The sequence below is a fragment of the Zonotrichia albicollis genome, chromosome 14 (genome assembly GCF_047830755.1).
Source record: "Zonotrichia albicollis isolate bZonAlb1 chromosome 14, bZonAlb1.hap1, whole genome shotgun sequence".
In the NCBI taxonomy this organism is placed as follows: Eukaryota; Metazoa; Chordata; class Aves; order Passeriformes; family Passerellidae; genus Zonotrichia; species Zonotrichia albicollis.
Genome location: NC_133832.1, coordinates 5571805 through 5594323, shown reverse-complemented (window position 1 = coordinate 5594323; position 22519 = coordinate 5571805). Strand labels below are relative to the sequence as shown.

The following is a 22519-nucleotide window of genomic DNA, read 5'->3' as shown; positions in this document are numbered from 1 at the left end:
GAATGACAGAAAATTCTTCAGGCTTTGTAGAGGGATTAAGTAGGTTAAACAAACATTGTAGGACAGGGTTAGAATTGCATCAGCCATGGCAGCTCCTGTGGGCTCAGCTCCTGACTCCCCGGGCATCTTCTGCCTGCAGGACTTGTTCTTTGTGCTGTCTGACAGTGCCAAGGGTTTATATCAGCCCCAGTTCTGAACAGAAATGGTGCCCAGGTGCTGTGTGCTCCTGCAGGTCAGGGCAGCACCCAGGAAACAGCTGTCCCTGCAAACAGGAGCAGCACAAAGAAAATATTGATTTAGACACTAAGTGGAACGAAGTAAAACCTTTGATCTCAGGAGGGTTTCCTGGTTGTAGAGGAAAACTCTTGGGTCCCAGAAGGGGAGCAGGGGGAATGCTCAGGTCTGAGCAAACCCCTTCAGCATACAGGGGACCCAAGTAGCATTTTGTGTTCTTCTGTGGTTAAAATGATCTTCCAGGGAGCAATTTTCATCCCTGATGTGATGACAAGGGAGGATAGTCAGGTCTGAGTCTGTCTGTGCATCCTTCCTTCTGCCTTTCCACAATCTCTGCTGGGCAATGTGGGCTATCCTAAGATAAGATGAAAGCAGCAGGCAGGTTTTGCAGGAGGAGCTCACTGACTGCTTGCATGATTAATGTGTTCCAGGGATGGGGGAGCTGAGCTGTTTGTGATTGACTGTGGTGCACATCGACCTGCAAAGGGTATAAAATGCTGCTGGAGTCTGGGCCAGCCATGCAAACTGCTCTCCCAAGGTCACGGGCAGCTTCTGGGTGGTGTTTGTCATCCCTGCCCTCTTGGGGACACCTGCAGGGCATGTCCAGCAGAATGCAAGGGACACACAGAATACTCACTTATGGAGGAGTAATGAAAAACTGTGAGATCTGATCAAATACAGAAATAAAATTCTAAAGCAGCTCCAAAGTTGCCTTATAGCTTTGTAACTGTGAATTCTGCAAGGTCAAAGACTGTAAATCTGTATGTTTCTAGCCAAACCTGAACATTATAATCCTTTAGACAAATACTGTAACCAAATCTGAGGTTTGGTCTGAGCCACAGTGAGATTTCTCTGAGAAGTTTAGAAAGTGAGTGAGCTTCACTGAAGCTTGTGACTCAGAGAGAGGGATCATTCCTATATATACCATATTTTGTAATAGATGGTAGAGTTGTTGTTTAGATACTGCATTTAAAAACTGTATAAGCCATAAATCATAATTACCCCTGTAATCACTGTCTCCTGCTTCTCACTGGCCAAGAACCTTCCCTTGACCACTCTGTTACTCCTGGGCTGCACAAAACCAGCGTTAGGAGATGTCTTGGCCACATGCACAGCCTTGGTCTGCTGGTGCTTCTGTTCAGCAGGTGCCTGTGCCCTGTGGGGCTGGGGGAGATCAGCACCACTCGGTTTTCCCCTGTGACTCTGGGAATTGTGTTCCCTTCACTCTCAGGGCTGAGCGCTGGGGTGATGCTGTGGCTGGCAGGATGGAGGGGGGGACAGGATCTGTGCTGGGCAGGATGGAGGCACTGGGACAGGATCTGTGCTGGGCAGGATGGAGGATGCTGTGCTGGGCAGGATGGAGGCACTGGGGCAGGATCTGTGCCTGGTAGGATGGAGGGAGGGACAGGATCTGTGCTGGTCAGGATGGAGGCACGGGGACAGGATCTGTGCAGGGCAGGATGGAGGGAGGGACAGGATCTGTGCAGGGCAGGATGGAGGCACTGGGGCAGGATCTGTGCTGGGCAGGATGGAGGCACTGGGACAAGATCTGTGCTGGGCAGGATGGAGGGAGGGACAGGATCTGTGCTGGGCAGGATGGAGGATGCTGTGCAGGGCAGGATGGAGGCACTGGGACAGGATCTGTGGCTGGCAGGATGGAGGCACTGGGGCTGGATCTCTGCACACCCCGAGCCCGGGGCCGTCCTGCAGCGCCCATTCCCTGTGCTGGGCTCGGGGCCAGCCCAGGAATGCCTGTGCAGATAGCAGAGGCCCCCCCAGCTGCCCTGTCCATCTTTAGCCCTGTCTCGGGTTACCGGCCGCCTCCAAAGGCAGGCACGGCCAGCCCGGCCCCCGGGCAGCGCAGAGGGGTCCGGGCAGGGCTGGGCCGATGGCATTTCTGAGGAAGGGCTGAAGGACGCTGCCAGCCCGCCTGAGCCATGGCCCTGCTGTGCTACAACAAGGGCTGCGGGCAGAGGTTTGACCCCGAGCACAACGCTGAAGGTGAGTGAATTCGTGTGCCTGCCACCGGAGGGAATAATGGGAATTATTGTGTGCTGCTTTCCCGGGGCACAGGCACCCAAATGGCAGGAGCTGCCTCTGGAGCTGCTGGCTGTCTCCGGTGGCTCATGGGAGGAGATTGTTCTCCTGAAAGCTCCTGCCCTGTTTTCCCTTTTCAGATTCCTGCCTGTATCACCCCGGTGTCCCCATTTTCCACGATGCCCTGAAGGTGAGTGGGGCTGCAGCTGTGGGGAGTGCCCTTGTGCCCAGCAGGACTGCCCACAGCTGACAAGCCTGTCGTGTCCTGCTGTCTAGGGCTGGTCTTGTTGCAAGAAACGCACAACAGACTTCTCTGAGTTCCTCTCCATAAAGGTGAGTGAGCTGCCAGCCCGAATGCACCCACTGCTCCTCCATCCTTTCCTTCTGGCCCCCACCCAGTGCTGTCCCACCCTGTCCTGTGTCAGGGATGTCCCTTGTCCCCTGCTAGCCAGGGATTTGTATCTGCTTCCAAGGACCTTCCAAGCAAGGTCAGAGCCCATCTCTGCAGGACACTGAGCCACCTCATCATGGAAACTCACAGGGTTTGGGGACAGCCACCAGGCTGAGGAGGACAAAGCAGTCACTGGACTTGTCTCTGCTGCTCAGGGATGCACAAAGGGGTTCCACAGCAAGGACAAGCCCCCTGAGCCCTCCAGCCAAGAGAAGAGCTCAGATGAACCAAAGGCCAAGCCAGTGAAGGAGATCATTGTCCAAGGACCAAAATCAGCAGAGAAGATGCTGCGGGAAAGACCAAGGTGAGAAAGGCTCAGCTAAGTCCTGCCCTGCTGTGTCACTTCTGTGTGTGTCCTGCCCTGCTGCTCTCTCAGGAGAGGCACTTAAATCACAGAAAAACCCACTTGGCCTTTGCTGCTGCTGTTTCCCAGCTCTGATGAGCCAAGACAACTGCTGCCAATTAAAGTATCCAGGTCTCTGGAGCAGGCACTGGAGAAACTGAATGTGTCCTCTGAGGACAGGACACTCGAGAGCACTTGTACAGGTAAGGACAAGCTGATGGATGGCACTGGGGGTGCACATGGTAAATTCAGCACGGGGGTTTGCATGGCAGGCTCAGGGCAGTCAGTGAGTGCTGCATGTTCAGCTACCTGCAAAACTGCAAAACTGCATCTTGGAGGCACATTGGGATGGTCTGTGCCCAGCTGGGGAGCTGGCAGAGGGTTGGGTGAGGATTTGGGGGCAGGCATGGGCAGTGTGTGTGTCCTGGGTGAGGTTGTGTTGCTCTCACAGGTGAGGAGGCTGCCCAGGTGAGAGCTGGCACCACGTGCAAGAACGCAGCCTGCAAGGCGGTGAGTACCTGCAGGGACCCAGCTTCACCCTTCTGTGCCTTCACTCTCCTGTGCCTTTATCCTCCTGTGCTTTTACCCTCCTGTGCTTTTACCCTCCCATGCCTTCACCCTCCTGAGCCTTCACCTTCTTGTGCCTTCACCCTCCTGAGCCTTCACCTTCCCGTGCCTTCACCCTCCCATGCCTTTACCCTCCTGTGCCTTTATCCTCCTGTGCTTTTACCCTCCTGTGCCCTTACCTTCCCGTGCCCTTACCCTCCCGTGCCTTCACCTTCCTGAGCCTTCACCTTCCTGTGCCTTCACCCTCCCATGCCTTCACCCTCCTGTGCCTTTATCTTCCTGTGCTTTTACCCTCCTGTGCCTTTATCCTCCCGTGCCTCCACCCTCCTGTGCCTTCACCCTCCTGTGCCTTTATCCTCCTGTGCCTTCACCCTCCTGTGCCCGTATCTTCCTGTGCTTTTACCCTCCTGTGCCTTTATCCTCCCATGCCTTCACCCTCCCATGCCTTCACCCTCCTGTGCCTTGCTCCAGGAGCATCACAGGCCCAGGTTCAGGGCAGGTATCAGGCAGGTGGAAGGTGGCAGTGCCCACCTGCTCCATATTCTCATCCCACCCTGGCAGCAGCCACCTCTGTCACTTCCCACCCACTTTCCTGCAAGAGGCTTTCCAGATTGGTGGTGCATTTGTGTTTCAGTGCTGCTTGCAGTGAAATACAGCACATATTCAGGGTCGGGCACGTAGGCAAAATGCACATGTAGCAATTCCCACCTGCCTTGAGCTGATGCAGCTCAGCCCAATTTCGCTCTCGCCCGAGGCTGCCTTGTGGAGCACTGCCTGCCTCAGGATGAGTGGGAGGGTGCAGCTGTGGCAGGGATGGGATGCTTGGAAACTGCAGTGAGGGAGTGGGGAGCAAAAGGCAAGAGGCAGATGGGGCCATAAGGCTGACATGCTCTGGAAAGGAGAGGAGAGGACAGCAATGATAAATCACCCCCTGCACCTCAGAGTGAGTTTCTGTGATGCCTAAACGTGCCCACTGTGCTTGTGTTGCCAGGCCCTGGGCTGGTAGCAGGCTGTGTGTGGGAGAAGGGTGCAGAAGGGCTGCTGGCAGGGTGGCAGGGGTGACTCTGTGGCCCTGGCAAGGTTGGGGTGGCTGTGCCAGCAGGGAGCAGGGATGAGTGCTGGGCTGCTGGCTGGGCATGGTCCCAGAGGGAATCCTCACAGAGCCTGGTGTGCTGAGCATTCAGTGGACACCTGTGCCCCATCACCCTATGCCAGAGACACAGACAGAACTTTCCTCTGCTTCTTTCTCCACAGATCTACCAGGGCCCAGAGAGTAACACAGAGGTTTGTACGTTTCATCCTGGCGTTCCTGTCTTCCACGAGGGGTAAGAAAAAACCTTTTCCCAGAGTAAACTGACCCTGCCATGGCAAGGAGGTGGCCCCAGCAGCACGGGCACTGCAGCTGTGGGTGACACCCCGCAAGGGGACAGCTGGGCAGGAGCAGCTCCTGGTTATGAGCCCCTCTGCCTCCTCCCCACCCTGCTGTGGTCCCTCTCCTGCTCCTGACCCCACTCAGGCCACCCTGCTCTCCTCAGGATGAAGTACTGGAGCTGCTGTGGAATCAAAACCACGGATTTCAGTGCCTTCATGGAGCAGCCAGGCTGCAGCCGTGGGCGCCACTGCTGGACAGAAAAGAAGGTGAGGGGCTCTCAGCACAGGCAACTCGTGTGAGCCATTGGCATTATTGGCATTTGAGAGTGCTCTTTCCATGCTCTGTATTCACACAGGTTTCTGCATTTTATTGTCGTAATATCTATAACTGCTGGCAGATGAGTGCACAGGTTTGAGTGGCCAATCTTCACCCATCTGCCCTTTGAGGTGCTGCTCTGCCTTCACAAGATGTGTCAGCTCTCACCCCCAATGGGCAGATGTGCAGTAGAAATCTGAACGAGGCAGGACCTGGCCCTGGACACAGCATGGCCAGCGTTGCAGGCTGCCACACAGAGACAGGTGGCTGAGCACAGGAAAAGTCCTAAAAAACCCCAAAGGCTTTGGCAGGTGATTGCGGATGACTGAATTTGGCTTTAATGGAACTTTTGCTCTGCAGCTGCTTCTCAGGAGGGATCTCATCCACACACCAACATGGTGTTGTGGCAGGCAGTGGGGACCAGATCCCAATTCCCAATACTGTGTCTGTAAGTTTCCCCAGGAAAGTTCTTGACTGGAAACAAGCTTGAGCTGCGAAAGTTCTACCAAAGCAGCCCAGGATAACCCAGAAAGTGCACTGTGTTCCTCTGAGTCAGCACTGCTCCCAGCAACCCTCTCTGAGCCCAATCTCCTCTTTGTCCTGGAGCAGAAGACATATCCTGAATGTAAAGGAGGCTGCAGAGAGGGAGCTGTGATTCAGGTGTTTGGTGCTACTTGTCACCTGAGGGCCAGGATCTGGGGCCAGGGCTCCTCATGGAGCATTTCTGTGGCTGGCAGTATGGAGGGCTGCAGGGGTCTGCCTCCTTGTGCTGCTCAGAAATGAGCTGGTGGGGACACAGGCCTGTCAGTGCCTGTGCTGCTGACATGGTGATAAAGCTGAAACGTGGGGGTTTCATCTAGGGTTCATCTGACTCCCAAATGCAGCATGGTGCACGATCCATACCCAATCCCTCCAGGCTGAGATTCCTGTCTGTGCACAGCACTTAGGGGCTTGGGCACAGCAGAGTGGCTCTGGAACTAGGAGAGGTGTCTCTGATCGATCTCAGAGTGCCCTGAAGGAACCCCAAGTACAGCGCTGATGTCCCATGTTACATGGGATGGAAGCATGGCAGGGACTGCCCACCTTTGCACAAACCATCTCCCCTCAAAAACCTGCACAAGAGGCAGGGTTTGCTCTTGCTGAGCTGCTGCCAGCCCGAGCTACCAGCACTAAGGAGATGGGCACGGAGCATCCCGAGGCTCAGCCGTGCCCTCTGCTGGGGCGGTGCCTGAGCCGTGCCTGCCCTGACGGGCTGCTCTCCTCCTGGGCAGGACAAGAAGGCGGTGCTGTGCCGGCAGGACTGGCACCAGACCGGCAGCCAGGTGGTGGTGACACTGTACGCCAAGAACCCCCTGCCTGCCCTCAGCAGCGTCAAGGCGAACCGCACCGTGGTGAGTGGGGTGGGCTCTGCACGCTTGGTTTGCAGCCCCAGGAGCCAGCTAGGTGCCTGGTGCTTTTGGGTGCTACCAGCAGGGCTGGCACTGCCAACCTGCCATCCCTGAGCTGAGAGCCTGGTGGCCCCACTGCTGGATCTGCCCAGCAGCTCTGGCTTTCAGCTTCCTTTGGTGGATTTGCTGGCTTTGGGTCCTTGACCTGTGGCAGAGGTGAACCTGTCACGCCCTGAAAGGGGTGGAATGTTGCCAGGTGCTGAGGGCATCACCAGACCATTATACTGGAGCCAGGGTGTGGGATGCAGGATGGTGCTGAAAGGCAGCTGCGCTGTCTGGGGAAGAGCTCTGGCAGTGCTGTGCTGCCCTCTCAGATAATTTTCTGTTGATCTTTCAGCTCGAGGCTCATGTCATCTTTGAAGGGAATAAGATTTTCCAGGCAGAACTGGAGCTCTGGGGGGTAAGATCCTGTTTGCTTTGATTTCCCTTTTCCAGCAGCCTGTATGGGGCTGGGCTGCAGCTCTGGGAGGCAGCCTGAGCTTTTCATCCCGGGCTGGGTTGCCCAGATACAGGCATTTATGGCCACCTCTGCTGGGAAATGCCTCAGGGGCTGCGAGGAGACTGAGGTGGCTGCACTGACTGATCCAGGGCTCAGGTCGGAGCTGGAGGTCCCTGCCAGCCCTAAAGGTGTTCTGGGTTTGCTGCCAGGCTGCCCCAAATGCTCTTTGGCCCGGCAGGTCCCTGTCTCTGCCACAGTCCTGCTGTGAGTTGCAGGTCTGAGCTAAGAGAGTGATTTTTCAGCTGCTGGCTGGCTGGGGAGAGCAGCAGCGAGCTCAGGAATTTGCATGTGCGTTTCTGGTCGGTATTTCTGGCGCTGGCTGTGCCTGCAGGCGCGGAGGGCTGACAGGTGTGGGCATGGCTGTGTCTCAGCACAGCTCCTGCTGGGGAGAGGCTGCGAGTGCAGCCGAGGCAAGCTGAGCTCTGCTGAGCTCGGTACGAGCACGGTGGTGCTGCTGAGACACAGCAATGTGGAGCTCAGCTCAGCTCAGTGCAGCTCAGCTTCTCCTGGCACAGGAGGAGATTTCTCCTCTGGCAGGGCTCAGTGGGTGATAGTCTGTGACACACTGTGTAATTGGTTTGAATCAACTGGTGGGATGTCACTGGGGCCGAGTACGAAAGATCAGACCTGATAATCTTAACAAAATTACAAGTACAAAAATTAGAGCGGTTTCTACTAGACAAAACAACATCGTTGTAATCAATTTTTACAGCAGTACAAGCAGTTCTCAGGCACACACACCCTTTTCCAGTATATAGGAGCACAGTTTTCTGGTCAGTGACTGGGTGAATTTTGAAGTGGCAAATTTGGATGAATTTCAAAGTTCAGTGTCTAGACATCCATCCTGGGCATTAATAGTATTGCTTTCACAAATGAATCCCTGCTGTTCTCTAATAATGCAGGATTCTAAGTTTACTGTTTGCCACCTTTCATTCACCTTTTGTGCCCACACTCTATGTTTTGAAGGGTAGAGCACTGTTTTTTCATTATTTAACCCTAGTGCAATGATGGGTTGGATAACGTGAACAGTGGCCACATTAGAAGCAGGATCATAGGTGAAATTTCCCATAGTCCATTTACCTGCCCGGCTCACTGTGCCTTTTCCCCTCCCTAGACCATTGATGTGGAGAGGAGCTTTGTGAGCATGGTCCCAGCCAAGGTGGAGATCACGCTCTGCAAAGCCAGCCCAGGCTCCTGGGCCAGGCTGGAGCTCCCCCAGAGCAAGCTGCAGTCCTGTGGTGATCCAGAGAAGGAAGCTGCAAGCACAGAGGAGCCCGGGGCTGTGCAGGATGAGGACTCTGACGACAGCTTGAGCTGGTCCGAGGAGGAGGATGAAGAAGAGTTGGAGATGGGAACACCGGATCTGATAACACCGAGTAACTGATGGTCGAGTGCTTCAGCCATTCCCTGGGTCCTGTGCCTCCATCCCTTGTCCCAAGTCCCTGTCCAGCTCTCCTGGGCCCCCCGAGCTGCTGGGCACCTTGGCACCAGCTCCAGCAGAGCAGTCCTGGCCCAGAGCCGTGTGCAGGCTGCAGCGTGGCCTCTCCCCGGCTCGGAAGGGACAATTAATAAACACCCAGAGCAAAGGTTGTCCTCTGAAATCCGTGACGGGCGCTTAAGAAACATCCTCGGGCCAAACCCTGCCTTGTGTCACTTCCTCTTCTGTGCCTGCCTGGGGCAGGACAACAGGAGGAGTCACCTTCGGTGTCCCTGGGGGTGTTCAGAGCCCAGCACCCTCCCTGAGCCCGGCATTTCTGGGGGGGACACAGCCTTCCCGGCGGCTCCTGGGGCGCTGAGCCCCGGGCTGAGCTGAGTTAATCTCTTGCCGTCTCCCCCGCCCGGGCCCCGCGGCTTGGTCGGGACACGGTGACCGCGGACACGGGAGTGTCCCCGCCGCCGGCAGCCAAGGCGGAGCCGTGGCGTTCGTGCATAGCCCTGAGAGGCGTGAGACCGCCCGGGGCAGCGGCGGGATGCGGAAGGCGCCCCGGGCCCGGCGGAGGCGGGGGATGCCCGCGGGAGCTGTGCGGGCTAACGCGGCACGGGAACGGGAACGGGGGCGGCGCACGCCGGGAACCGGAGCATCCACCCTTGTGAAAAACCCAGCAATCTTCTGCCACAGCGCCACTAAATTGCACAGTCTTGTGTAGAGAAAGCAAAAGCAAACACTCACTTTTGCCATCCTTTCCTTTTGCTAGCATTATCTTTATTAAAGATATATTGTCCTTAATAAGGATACACGTTACTATTTGTGGCTGTGCGTATTTCTGCGTATGAGGTTTGAAGTGGATCTACTGAGAAATCATCCAAAGTCAGACCAACTCGAATAAGATAATACAATACAATACAATACAATACAATACAATACAATACAATACAATACAATACAATCTCTCAAGCTAATTCCGGATAACGCATAATTACAAAAGAACGAATTTAGCATCAGCAGGATCATAGGGGGGCGGATGGCGGGGCTGTATCGGAGCACTCCGGCGGGGCCGTAGCCCCGGGCCGGGCCCGAGGGGATGCTCCATTCCGTTCCGTTCCGTTCCGTTCGGCTCCGTTCCGCTCTCCGGGGCCGCCGCTCCCCGCGCTCCGCCCGCCCCGGCCGCGCGCGCCCCCTGGCGGCTCCCGGGGCAGCGGCGGCGCGGAGGGCGCGTGCGCGCGGCGGCGGGCGCGGGGCGCGGCCGGGTCGGGGTCCGCGGGGAGCAGCGGGGCCGCGGGGCCGCGCCGGAGGTGAGCGCGGGGCGGCGGCGGCGGCACCGCCGGGGCGCGGGGGCGGGCGGAGAGGAGCGGCGGGGCCCGGAGAGCCCGCGGGAAGGGCGGGGGAGCGGGGGAGCGGCGGGCCCCGCGCGTGGCCGCGTGTGTTCCCGCCCGGCCGTGCCGGAACATCCTCCGTGCCCGGCCGCGCTGACAGCGGGGCGCGGCCCGCGGCCTCCGCCCGCCCGACCACCGCCGCTCCCGAACCGGGGGACGCTGTGGGCGCACCTGTCCCGGCGGGACGCGGCCGGCTCCGGGGCAGGGCAGGGCAGGTAGCCCGGCGGTACCGGGGCTGCTCCGCCGCAGCCGCGTGGCCGGCCGGCTCCTGCGTGCCCCGAGGGCTTCGGGAAGGGATGCGCGCCCCGCTTCGCGCTGGGCCGTGCGGGCGGAGCTGAGTGCGGCGGCCGGGGGTGCTGGGGAAGGGCTTGGAACGAGCCTTTATCTGCTCCGGCAGGGCAGGGCAGGGCAGGTCGCGCTTGCCCCGGTGCCGCCGTGTGCCCGGGCTGGGCTGGGCTGGGCTGTTCGATGCCAGCGCGATGCTAACAATCCTGATCAGGAGCACCGCGACAAATTTAAGGCGACCTCTGCTCCCAGCGAGTGTCATAAAACGTTGGCACGAGATGAGGCAGCCTTTGGGAAGGTCCCTTGCCTCGCTGCTGGGAGTGAGGATAGGTAAGGATAGGAAGGTTGGATTTGTTCTCCAGCAGCTGGCACAGCGCTGTCTCAGGAAGAACAGTGCAAGGTGGTGACCTAAAACGCTCAGGGGGTGCCAGGTATGGTCTCATTTAGCAGCTGCCAGGAGCTGCCCTTCATCGCTCAGTGGTTCTCTTCTGCGCACTGGGAACTTTCAGTTTTACAGCAACCTGCGCTGAGTTCCTGCTTAACCTCAAACCCCGAGAAGCAATGCTGCTTTTTATTTGTTCTGAACTTCTCTCTGTTTTTTTCCCCTCTGTTGTTTTCTGGTTTTGTTTGGTTTTCAGGGTTTTTTTTTTGGTTTTCTTTTTTTTTCAGGAAGCAGTCAGTAATCAGTATCTGTTTATTCTTTATAGATGCTTGCAATTCCCACCATAATTACCCTGAGTTATAAAAAAAGCGTTAAATGCTTTAATTTAAGAGTTTTCTGTGTACCTTAAGCTTGCAATGTGTGTCCTGGGCTAGGGTGCAGTACTTCTTGTGGCAGCATCATTTGCTCTTTGCCCCAAGCTCATTTTTTGATTTTTAAAAAGCTCACGTTCTCTTCCGTGTAAGATGTAAAATACATCACTTGAAGGCATACTTTGGAGCCAGTTTGCCACTGTTCACCAGCACAGCGGTTTTCCTACAAGGAATTCAAGATCATGAGATACATTTTAGATTATTATTTCCATTTAAAAAAAACTTTTAAATATTATTCATGGAAGGAACTTTACAGAGACCCTGGAAAAACAACAAAATGTGCGGTTTGCAGTTAGTAGGAGGAAGCTGAACGTGTGGTTTGATTTGTTTATGTGATGAGGCTGTGATTCTTCTGGGGTCCAAAGTATTTTCACACAATCTGGTGCCACGTGAAGATTTGTACCTCTACAGGGAATGTTTTTTTACTTTACATGCCAGTTTGTGTAAATCTGATGAACTGCTGAGAGGCTCCTTGACTCTGGTAACTTTTGCTCACATTTTAGAATTGCAATGCTTGATGCAAATGAGACTTGGCAATGGTTGCAGTATTGTAGTGCACAAGCCATGATAAAATACATGAGTGCATGCATTAACTCTTGTCTTAGTCATACCAAAACTCTTTGAAAAAATTGGTATTGATTGAGCAAGTGCATTTTTGTTTGTTTTTGTTTGGGGGTTGTGTTTGTTTGTTTTGGTTTCTGTGTTTTGGGTTTTTCTGTTTTTGCTTGATTTTGTTTCAGTTTTGTTTTTGGTTGGGTTTTGTTTGGCTTTATTCTTTGTTTATTCTTGTTTGTGTTTTTATTTGTTATTAAATCTCCCTCCCCTTGCCCCCTCCTTCTCCCCAGTGAAATTTGGGGCGGAAGAGGAGGACTCAGAGAAGTGCAGTCCAATGGAAAGTGTGGAGGGGCTTTTTTTCCTCACAGAAAGCAGCTTAGATTTTCCAGGTGTAACATTGCCCTTCATGCACAACAGTGGCTTTGTTACAACTGAGACTGCCAGCAAATGCCAGGTGACAAAAGATGATAGGAAGACACACTAACAGTTTTTTATTTTTCTTTTTCCCCTCAAACAGGAATCCAGAATGCTTAAACTGGATTTATCATTCATCCTGCAACGAGCCTAAAACGCCTCTCCACAGAACTTTATGTCTGAGGTACTGTTTGCTTCTTTTAGCCAACAGTAGTGACTAAAACCTTGTCAGAATCTATGGAAGGTGGGAAGGACATGGTTATTAACTTCTTATGAGCTGACTGTGACCCCCCAGGACCAAATTGCTTGGATCACCTGGGAGTGAGTTGGTGAGTGTGGGCACAGCAGCCTGCAGCCCTGGCTCCTGTTCTTACACCTTTGCTCACCATCAAAGGGACACTTGTGTTCAAATAAACTCTGAAGGATCCCTGCCTTGATTAATCCATGCCTCTGCACGTGGTGTCAGGAGGGAAATCCAAGTTTGATACTCTGCAGCTTTTGATTCTGGCAGGATATGTGTCATGTTCATACACTGGGGATCCAGATATCTGCTGGAGTCTTGGCTTTGAGTTCCTGTGGGCTGTGCAGCTGCACCTTGTCACAGTCTTATTGCATCAGCTGTGCATCTCCTCCATGAGCTAATGGCCTTTGGAAATATTAATGATCCATTCAGGATCTTGGATTCATGGAATTGAAGGTGTTTGATATTTGGTCACTAATATCATTGCTCTGCTATAAAATTTGGAGTATGAGTGCCTGTAGTAGGATGCTTGTGTAGATGAGTTGCCCAAATACCTCATGCAGAACACTTCATTTTCACTCATTTTCACATTAATTTTCACTGTAGTTTCCTAAGAAATATTGCTTTTGTGTGTTTCATCCCAAAAAAAAAAAAATCTTTTAATCAATAAGCCAATTTCAGCCTTGACAGAGGTAGAGGTTTTAAAAATATTATTTGAAATGTTTTGAGGGGTTTCTTTTATTTCCTAGAAACAATTTTTTGTGTCAAAAGGCATGAAGGGCTTTCTAGCATTGGCATTGAAGGAGCAGCCAGCAAGAACTGCACTCCTGTTGCGTGCTTGGGAGCTGAATTCATAGGCAAAGAGCTTGGAAAGGGAGCAAGCTCCCTTGGTTCTGTTGTTCACATGGAGCCTGGGTGCTGAAATGCACAGTTCCTGCTGTGCTGCTGAAATCCACCTTCCCCTGTGGGTTTTTCCCCCTTTCACAGCCACCCAGACTGCTGCAGTTTTATTTCTCTTGCAGGTGAATGGTAGGACAGAAAGTGGTGTGAAAACTTTGAGAGGCGCTGAGAAGTCCAAGTAGGTCACTCACTGCTGAAGGATGTGAGGGATGAGGTCTCCTATTTAACTTTTTCTGCTCTTTCTTGGCACACATTCTGAAAGCCTGGCACTTCTCCACCCCTTTGGCACTTGCCTAAAACAATGGCAAGTAAGCTGAGCTGTTGTGGGATAGTAGCAGAGTCTTGATTAAATTGCTGAGAGCCCCTTTCTCTTCCCTGCTGGGGCTGGTGGGTAAGCTGCACATGTGAATTAACTCCTTTGCATGGTGTGATATATTTAGAACTGCCCTATCCACCCAGTTCTTTGTTGAAAGTTCTTGCCTGACTTCATGTTTCAGGCAGACAGAGTGAGTTGTCTCTGATCTAGTTTTTGTTACTGAAAGATGAGCAATTAAGTTGTTTCAGTTTCTTAATTTCTGCCTGCCCCTGGTAAAGCAGGATCTGGTTCTCCAAAACAGCGCGGGCTTGATGAAAGTGATGGCTGAGCAGAATGACACAGCTCAGTACAGCAGATTTCAGCTGAATTAGAGAGTTTTCTGCTCAGTTTTGGCCAAAATGGGGCCCTGTCTAAACTGTAAAGTGAAGGAAGGAAGAGCATACAAACTCAGAGAGAGTGAGTTTATCAGAGAGCAATATCAGAGCTAAAATCCACCTCACAAAGAGCATCTGATGTTAGCAAAGGCAGAGGCGTGTCCTGCTAAGAAGTTCTGCAAAGGGGTTTAGAAGTGTAGGAAGTATAAAAAACATAAATCTAGAAAACTACCGAAGGATCCAGGTTCCTGTTTTCTCTCTGTTTTCTGTCACTGTATTCTCCCTTCTCTCAGCAAACAGGGAACTTCCCAGCAGGAGTGTTAAGGGAAGATCTAGAAGTTGTTTCTCTACCACAAAAAAAAAAAATCTGATGCAACGTGAAGTTATTGTGTGTCTGTGTTCCAAGCAGTGAATTTCCCCAGCAAATGTTCATCTGGAGAGCAAACTGTCCATGTTAATGATACCAGAAAATGCTTAATTAGGTCAGAACAGGAGCAGCTCTTCAGATGATGTCTTGACATGTTGAAATCTTGCACATTCCAGAGGAAGTGCCAGGTGTGCAGGCAGTGAAGTCAGACTTTGCAGCATCTTCTGAGGAGGGAACTAACCCAAACAGGGAATGCCAGTTTTCAAATTCAAAGCCATTGATGGACAAGATAGAAATAACTCTTATCTAAGTATTTTTGCACAACACTTCTGAGTGGGATGATTTGGTGTGGTTTTTTTTCTCTCTTTTTATTTTATGGTTGCTTTTTAAAAAATTATTATTTAATTTGAAAATTATTCCCATTCTGCTGTCACTGCTAGAATCTCAACTGCAATAAAAGTCCTTTCCCTGCAAGGACTAAGGAACCCAGATTACTCTCACTACTTTGGATTTTCTGTTCACTTGTTTCTTTAGCTGCATAACCTTTCAACTTGACTTTGAAGCTTGTGACCAGCTTTCTGTTTCTAAATTGGGGTTTTTTTACCTATTGACGTGTTAATCTGTATTTTTCTTTCTTTCATTTTCTTGTTACTTGTCATATGTGTAGTTTTTCTCTCTAAAATTTCCCCAAAAATTCTTTAGTAGGTCACCAAAAAAATCCCGAACAAACCCTAAACCAATTTTCCTACTCTTGGTAATTTTTGTTGGTAATTTTGTTTTTGGAGTATGGGATTTTTTTTTTCAATGTATATTTATATTTAGATAGCATGCAGTGCCAGCTTCAAGGGTGCTTAAGAAATAGGGATTTTCCATACAAATTTGAACCCAGGCTTTTTTACTATCTTATTATGTTTTATTGTAGCCAAATTGTTTACTAAAAAAATAATTAGAGATTTCAAACGTTATGAGTTATTAAGTACATGGATTTAATAGAAAAGACCTGATGGAGGGAATATTAGTTTGCTTGGTTGTGACTTAAATTTAAAAACTCTTTGTCTTCCATATATAAATCTTTAACCAAACTACCCTTGCTCACAACATAATTTTCTGGAGTCAAGTAGCTTTATTCCACTCTTTACTTTTTGATTAATTAATCTAAATTTTGTGTTTCAATACAAGGAATGTGTATCCTGGTGTGTGTTTGTTTTTCTGTATTGCAAATGCCACACACGATTCCTTTCAGCTCAGGCAACCTCCTTTAAAGGGGCCCTTCAGAGAATCATACTTGAAAGCCTGCAAGCTCTTTAGCTGTGTTTGTGTAGTTAATGCTTTGCCCAATGCCTTGGCAGGTTTGCCTGGAGTTATTTCCCCTTGCAAATGTTGCTCTTCTAAAATCGGAGTTTTAGTGAGGTAATTCAAGGTATTAGTGCCCTGAAAAGAGCATTCATGTTTCAGGCTTTTTTTTTTTTGTTACTTTATTACTGATTTCCAAGTTGAAATCTGTAATAGCCTTAAATAAAACACCAACAAAGTAATCTTTGAGTAACACAGTTTCATTAGACATTTTGAATCAGATTGTGTTAGCTGCTGCTGGTGGCTTTGGAGTTTTTCCATTTGGGAATCTGTGCTGAGGGTGCTGCTGTGATGTCCCTCCAGCCATGGGCAGGCTTTGGGGTGCAGTTTGGGGATACCCTGTCACTCTGTGCAGAGCTCTGGACACCAGTGCACAGAGATTTAGGAGATGCGAGTCCCTGTTTGGGTTTTCTAGAGAGATCTGTTTACAAGTGTTTGCAATTTGTTTATTTGGGAAACCAGGGGTTGGGCATATAAGAGGCTTTGTGTATCATCTGGTTTTTGTTGCTGGCTTAGCTCTGCCATCTCTGTGATGTCACTTGTTAGTGAGTGGTCAAAATGAATTGTCTGTTGCACAGATAGTTCATTTGGGGAAAGACCTTTGCTGTGGAAGCAGTGGTGTTGGTCAGCACTCAGGTTTCTAGCACAGCACGTTCTGGTACTTCAGGGGTTTGATGCAAGTGCAGGAATGGGCTTTAAAGCCTGCCCTGTGTCCAGCCAGGCTGGGGCAGCAGTAGCAGCACAAGGTGCTGGTTCCCTCCCACCATGTGTGGTTTCCACAGTGTCTGTGTACATACACTGATGCTTCCTCAGCACTGTGTGTTGTAGTGACCAGTCAGTGTCACTCCAGTTGCAGCTTTGTGCAAAGCTTCAGGTAGCCCATTTTCACTTAGCTCAGAAAAATCATGTGCTCCCAGTGAGAAGGTGGATGCAGGTAAAAACTTTGTCTAAAAGGACAAGGCTGAGGCTTAAATGGGAATGAGTTGTTGATTTGTTTGGATGGTCCTGAAGTTCTGCATTCCCTTTGCCACTCTTGTGTTGGAGCTGAGATCTTTCTGGAACATGCAATCAAAATAGTTTAGGTTGGAAGGAACCTTTGAAAGTCATCTGGGTCAACCACCCTGCAGTGAGCAGGGACATCTTCAGTGAGATCAGCTTGCCCAGGGCCCCATCCAGCCTGGCCTTTCCAGGGATGGGGCAGCCACAGCTTCCCTGGGCAACCTGTGCCAGGGTTTCACCCCCCTCTCTGTAAATAACTTCTACCTTATATCTAATCTAAATCAATCTTTTCCTACTTTAAAGCCACTGCCCCATGTTCTATCATAACAGGCCCTGCTAAAAAGTTCTTCCCACTATTCTCTTCTGTTTGAAGCAGGGTATTTTCTGCTGGTTGCAAGTTGAGGATTACTGATAGTACCTCAGAGGCATTTGGGTGAGAAGGCAGATGCAAGTTCCTTCTTGTTCAGGCTAGCAGTGGAAGCTCCAGCACTCAAGAAATGTACAACAAATGACTGCTTGTAGTTAGTTCCTTGCTATTTTCAAAATTCTTGCTGTTCATGTGATGAAAGTTTAAAATTAATTGTGTTTTAGACTGTATTAGTTTGATTGCCAAACCTACCTTTCCCATATCAGGAAAGGGATATGGAAAACCTCAAAGTGTCAAATATCTCCTGAGTAACAACTCCCCAGGAAAGCTGTTTGACTACTGATCTTTTAGGACATGTATTTTTCTCATGCTCATTATTTAGAGGACACCAAATAACTCAAGCCTATTAAATCCTGCTTGTTCTGTCAGTGATTAGTGAGTGTAATCTGTTCTTGGCTTCTTTAGAAAAATTCTTTATGGATTCTAATCTGGGTTACTATGGCTAGTTAGATTTCAAAGAACAGCTTTTCTTGAGGGTGCTGCTTTCTGAACCTTTTATCTGGTGTCCTGTAAATAATGTAGTTTATCCAGGACTGATTGATCTGAGTGTAGTGAATTATTATTGTAAACAGTAGCAGTGCAGCCCAGAAATGAATATCTTGATTTTATTTATAACTTCTGGACCTTTCTTTGTGGTAAACTGTTTAGATAGCAGACTGTGTAGGCAAGTGTGAGTGTTGGTGTGTGTGTGTGTACAGAGGTGGATGTGTGAACCTACAAACGACAGAGTATCTTGTTACTGGGTCACAATCCCTTTCCACTTGCAGGTGCCTCTGAGGACTTGTCCTTTTGCCTGTGGGAAACAGTCTGGCAGTAAGGCAAGACTGTGGGAATTTGGCTAATTTGTACTTACATGGTTGGAATGCAGCCAATTGTCACTTAGCTCTCCACTCATTGCATCTCCATTTCACTATTGTCTTTGTAGCCCCGAGCTCTTCAGAGTGCCTTGAGACACTGAATGTGATAAGAAAATCCTCAGCTATATTAAAAACACTTGCTAAAGCTTATCTTTACAGTGCCCACCACTGAGTGTGCTTTGCCTGACTCCCCTCTTCTTGCTTTGAGCAGGACTCTGTTTCTGGGTGAAGGATGCAGACTATAAAGTGCGTGGTGGTCGGAGATGGCGCGGTGGGAAAAACTTGTCTGCTCATCAGCTACACCACCAACGCCTTCCCCGAGGAGTACATCCCCACTGTGTTTGACAACTACAGTGCCCAGATGACCGTGGACGGCCGGACAGTCAGCCTGAACCTCTGGGACACTGCGGGCCAGGAGGAGTACGACCGCCTGCGCACGCTCTCCTACCCCCAGACCAACGTCTTCATCATCTGCTTCTCCATCGGCAGCCCCTCGTCCTACGCCAACGTCAGGCACAAATGGCACCCTGAGGTTTCTCACCACTGCCCCAACGTCCCCATCCTCCTGGTGGGCACCAAGAGAGACTTGAGGAGTGACCTGGAAACGGTTAAAAAGTTGAAAGAGCAGAGCTTGGCTCCCACCACCCCGCAGCAGGGGACTTCTCTGGCCAAACAAATTGGAGCAGTCAAATATTTGGAGTGCTCGGCGTTGAATCAGGAGGGTGTTCGGGAGGTGTTTGCTGAAGCTGTCCGTGCAGTTCTGTATCCTGTGACAAAGAAGAACACAAGGAAATGTGTCCTATTGTAGTTGCCTTGGGTGATGGATGTTGGGAGTTGACTAGAATCTTGGAGGGCTTTTTAACGAGTTAAATTGAAGATTTGCATCTTGCACTAACAGCTCTAAGCAGAAATGGTTTATACAATGAATATTCTTGCAGTCTTACTGCTTCAGGGAAACTGAAACGGAACAGGTTTTTTTTTTTCCAACTGAGAGGTCAAATACCTAGTCTATTTCTAAAGTTCCCGTCTCCAGCTTCTCCAGGGATCACTTGATTATTTTAGTGGAGGAACATAAAAGAGGAGACCTCTTTGAAGCCACTTCTTTACTAGATAGCCATCAGTTACTAGATTTGCAGAAAAGCACAAATCCTGATAACTTTGCTTTAAGTGTAGCTGCTGCTTTTCCCATCCTTTATTCACTGATTGAATTTGTTATACTAACAGAAGTCTGGCTGTCCAGTTGTTTTGTCAATTTAAAGCTTGAAAACAATTTGTCTACTTGCGAAAATGCCTGAACTGAGATTCACCTTGTAGTGAGCTGTGATTGATTGTATGAAGAGTTAGCATTAGGCATGGTTAATGCAATGAGCAAGACCAAGGGACTACCTGCAATGATTTATTAATAGAAGCAGGAGCTGATTTCTCCTTATGTAAGGAACTTAGAATAATGATGACTCACTCAAATGAGTGATTTTCATAGTTTTGAGGTGGAGAAGTGGAAGATTCAAGTCTTCCGTAGTCTTCTAAACTGAGATTTTATTTCGCTGTTCAAAGAGACTTTGCACCCTGAGAATAAAGTTCTAACAATTACCTTCTCAGGCTGACTGAGGTATTTGGGATGACACTTCTCAAAATGAGATTTTCAGTGTAATCCCTTTGATGAATTCCAGAGACTTGACAGCAGCCTGTTTGCTTTTGAGGAATGAATTGCTTCAATTCCTAACATTCTCGGGGCCACCATCTCAGATTTTTATGGCAAATTCCTTAGTTGTTTTTCTGTGAGAAGGCTGACAGAAAATTTAGAGGTTCTGTTTACAGGAACCCCTGCTTCTTCCTGTTTTCAGTTCAGTCTGTAATGGTTAGCCAGTCACTGGATAGGATTACCTGGGTGGTTTTTTCCTCTCCTGGATGCTCAGTTCTTATGAACTCTTTTTAACTGAACTTCTATTTACATACTTTTTAACCTTCTTTAGCAGCTCTAGTAAGTGGCAGCTGGCTTTTATTTTCAGGATGTGCACTGTTCTTTATGTGTGGTTCCGGGACCAGCTGAGGAGTGAGCGCAGAGCCCTTCCTTAGACTCAACCTTCCAGCTCCGTGGTATGAAAGCAGCATGCTTCAAAGATACTTTGTGTGAAACCACTGGTGCTGGACTGGGCTTTGTTGTCTGAAGTTGACAGTGCTGTCTTTGTCTGGCTGCAGCCTCAATTGGTCATTCAGAACTTGCTTTTTCCTTGTGATTCCCACACATGCGAAACTGCACTGGTGTATACCCTGGTCAGGAAAAAAAAAAAAAGTGCCTCATTTTAGCAGGATAACAGAAAATACAGCAACAAGGTTATTAGGGATCTTGTGTTAATTTGACCTTGCTTTATCTGATGCTGGCAAAAATACCAAGTGGATAGAAATGTTGGTATTTGTGCCCTAATTCCACTATTTGGATAGAAATGTTGGTGTTTGTGCTCTATTCCACTATTTGAAGAGGATGTGCCTTTCTTCAGCTGGTGTAACTGATGCTGATGCTAACTGCAGTTTTTTTAATCTGACACATGCTCATTTTGGTGCTGCTTTAGCCAATTGCAACCCACAGATTACAAACTGCAGTCAATCCAAATACTGGTGCCTGTGGTCAGTGAACCAACACAGATTTCCAAACTGAGCACAGGAGTACCAAAACACCCTTTCTGCAGGATGTTTGCAGAAGCCTACACACTCTGCACATTTTTCTTCACCAAGTGCCATTGCCTGGAGTGCTTTGTGTCCCTTGCACTTGCAGAGGAAGTGCTGTTCCAGATGTGGTTCCTGCCCTGAAGGCTGTGAGGGTGTAGAGAATTCACTGAGATAACCTCTACTCACCACCTTCTGCCTTTGCTTTAGCTGTAGGCCTGTAGTGTGGGCTGGGCTTGCAGGCAGCAATTAACTCTGTGCCTTGTAATTCAAGATTATTTTCTGTAGGTAAATTTCAGTAACTGAGTAAATAGACTTTATCATGTTTAAAATGTATTTATTTAAGCCAGTGCACGTGGTTTGTTTTAATGTTGGTCAGACCTAAATCAACTGTCTAGTGACCCCGGTGCAAGCCCATAACCTTTGCTTTATTCAGAAATGTACTTTTAAAAGTCTGTGATACGTTTGAACTAGTCTTAAGAGGTGCCTGAAATTAAAAGTCTACCTTTTTTTTTTTTTTTGCTACATATATTTGCAGTTTTGTACTGAAGCTACTACTGTTTTTAAAAATTTTTACTTTTTTTACATACTGAAATCTTTTAATCCTGTGCCTTTTTGTGGTTATTCCTAACTGAATTACATGCATTTTGTGGAGATGAAATCTTGTGAGCAAGTATTATTGCACAACCCCTCCATTTCTGTAGGCTCAAGCAGCCATCCTGGAGTGAACTGGAAGAGAGTGTAGTGAGATAAAATTCAACTGCTTAATCAATTTATTTGATTTGGTTACACTGTTGATTACATTATACCAGAACACCTTATCCCCACTTAGATTACTTAGCAAATGGATTGCACAACAGTGCTGAGGAGAATAACATGATAGTGATAAAAATGAGCAGAGGGAACTTTGAACCATCAAAGACTTTTTACTCACTTTGGAGAACCTGGTTATTTAAATGCTTTGTATTTCTGTCACCCTCTGATGGGAATAAAAGTCCTGGCTAGCAGCTGGTTTCCTCCAGCCTCTGCTTTCCATGAGGGTGAGGTTCAGGACAAATCCAGAGAGCTTTTCCTTTCAGTGGGCATTCTCCCTTCTTGATCCTCCTTCCTTTTTTTCCCCACCTGGAATTCTTGGTCCTTTTTTTGTAAGTAATCCAGTGCTTCAGTTTACAATCAGTTCTGTTTCTTCCATGCTTTATTTTTCTTCTGTGGGCAGTTGAAAAATACAGACTTCACATAATCCCATGGCTGGATTTTGTCTTGTGTTGGGAGGTCAGAAAACTCAGTGTCGGTTTCCTGATCGGTTCAAGGTCCTTTGGTTTGTTTCTGAATAGAGATGCAATGTGTATGTCTTAATTCACAGAAGAGACTCACTGTGAAGACACAGATTTTAACCTTTGCTTTGTAAATGATTTCTGAACTACTTGGGTTTTTTTTTAAATACAGCTGAAGCTGAGCAGTTCAGGAATTGTGTGTCCAAAAGATATCCATGAGCTGTGCTTAGATTTGGAAGTGCTTTCTTCAGTTTACAGCTGTAGCTATTTCTATGAAATTTAAAGCAGAAGAACCTCCCTGTGCTTTGTCTCCGGGTGCTAAACCTCACTCTGTAGAACCCTTGGTGCTGCTTGGGCTGACCCAAGAAGTGGATGGAGCTCAGAGGGGTCCCAACCCCAGAGTGGGCAGCAAGGACCACCCATCGGCATGGGAGCCCAAGACTCTGAAGCGTGGTACCGATACATACACTGGCAACTTGATTTTATGCTATAAAATAATTTGTATTACATCTAACAGTTTTAAAGGATTTTTTTTTCCTCCTTGTTTTATTTTATAAATTATGCATAATGACATTGTAATAAACCTTTCCTCACCTCTCT

General features: G+C 49.2%; 2 protein-coding genes across 4 annotated transcripts; both read left to right on the top strand.

The window, feature by feature from the left end:
* Positions 1-2067: 2067 nt before the first annotated feature.
* On the top strand, positions 2068-9508 carry ITGB1BP2 (integrin subunit beta 1 binding protein 2). The gene is made up of 11 exons (XM_074551682.1): positions 2068-2235; positions 2412-2461; positions 2548-2604; positions 2878-3026; positions 3156-3268; positions 3517-3575; positions 4887-4957; positions 5168-5270; positions 6591-6710; positions 7105-7167; positions 8381-9508. The coding sequence occupies exons 1-11, from the start codon at positions 2172-2174 to the stop codon at positions 8648-8650; spliced, it is 1119 nt and encodes a 372-aa protein (XP_074407783.1). The 5' UTR covers positions 2068-2171; the 3' UTR covers positions 8651-9508.
* A 351-nt stretch (positions 9509-9859) lies between these two features.
* Positions 9860-22518, top strand: LOC102070940 (rho-related GTP-binding protein RhoG). 3 transcript variants are annotated; one of them, XM_074551687.1, is made up of 4 exons: positions 9860-9999; positions 12251-12331; positions 13411-13466; positions 18193-22518. In XM_074551687.1, the coding sequence occupies exon 4, from the start codon at positions 18214-18216 to the stop codon at positions 18787-18789; it is 576 nt and encodes a 191-aa protein (XP_074407788.1). In that variant the 5' UTR covers positions 9860-9999; positions 12251-12331; positions 13411-13466; positions 18193-18213; the 3' UTR covers positions 18790-22518. The 3 variants fall into 3 exon arrangements, with proteins under 3 accessions (XP_074407788.1, XP_074407787.1, XP_014120775.1); XM_074551686.1 differs by lacking the exon at positions 13411-13466; XM_014265300.3 differs by lacking the exons at positions 9860-9999; positions 13411-13466 and adding an exon at positions 10219-10695.
* Position 22519: the final 1 nt, after the last annotated feature.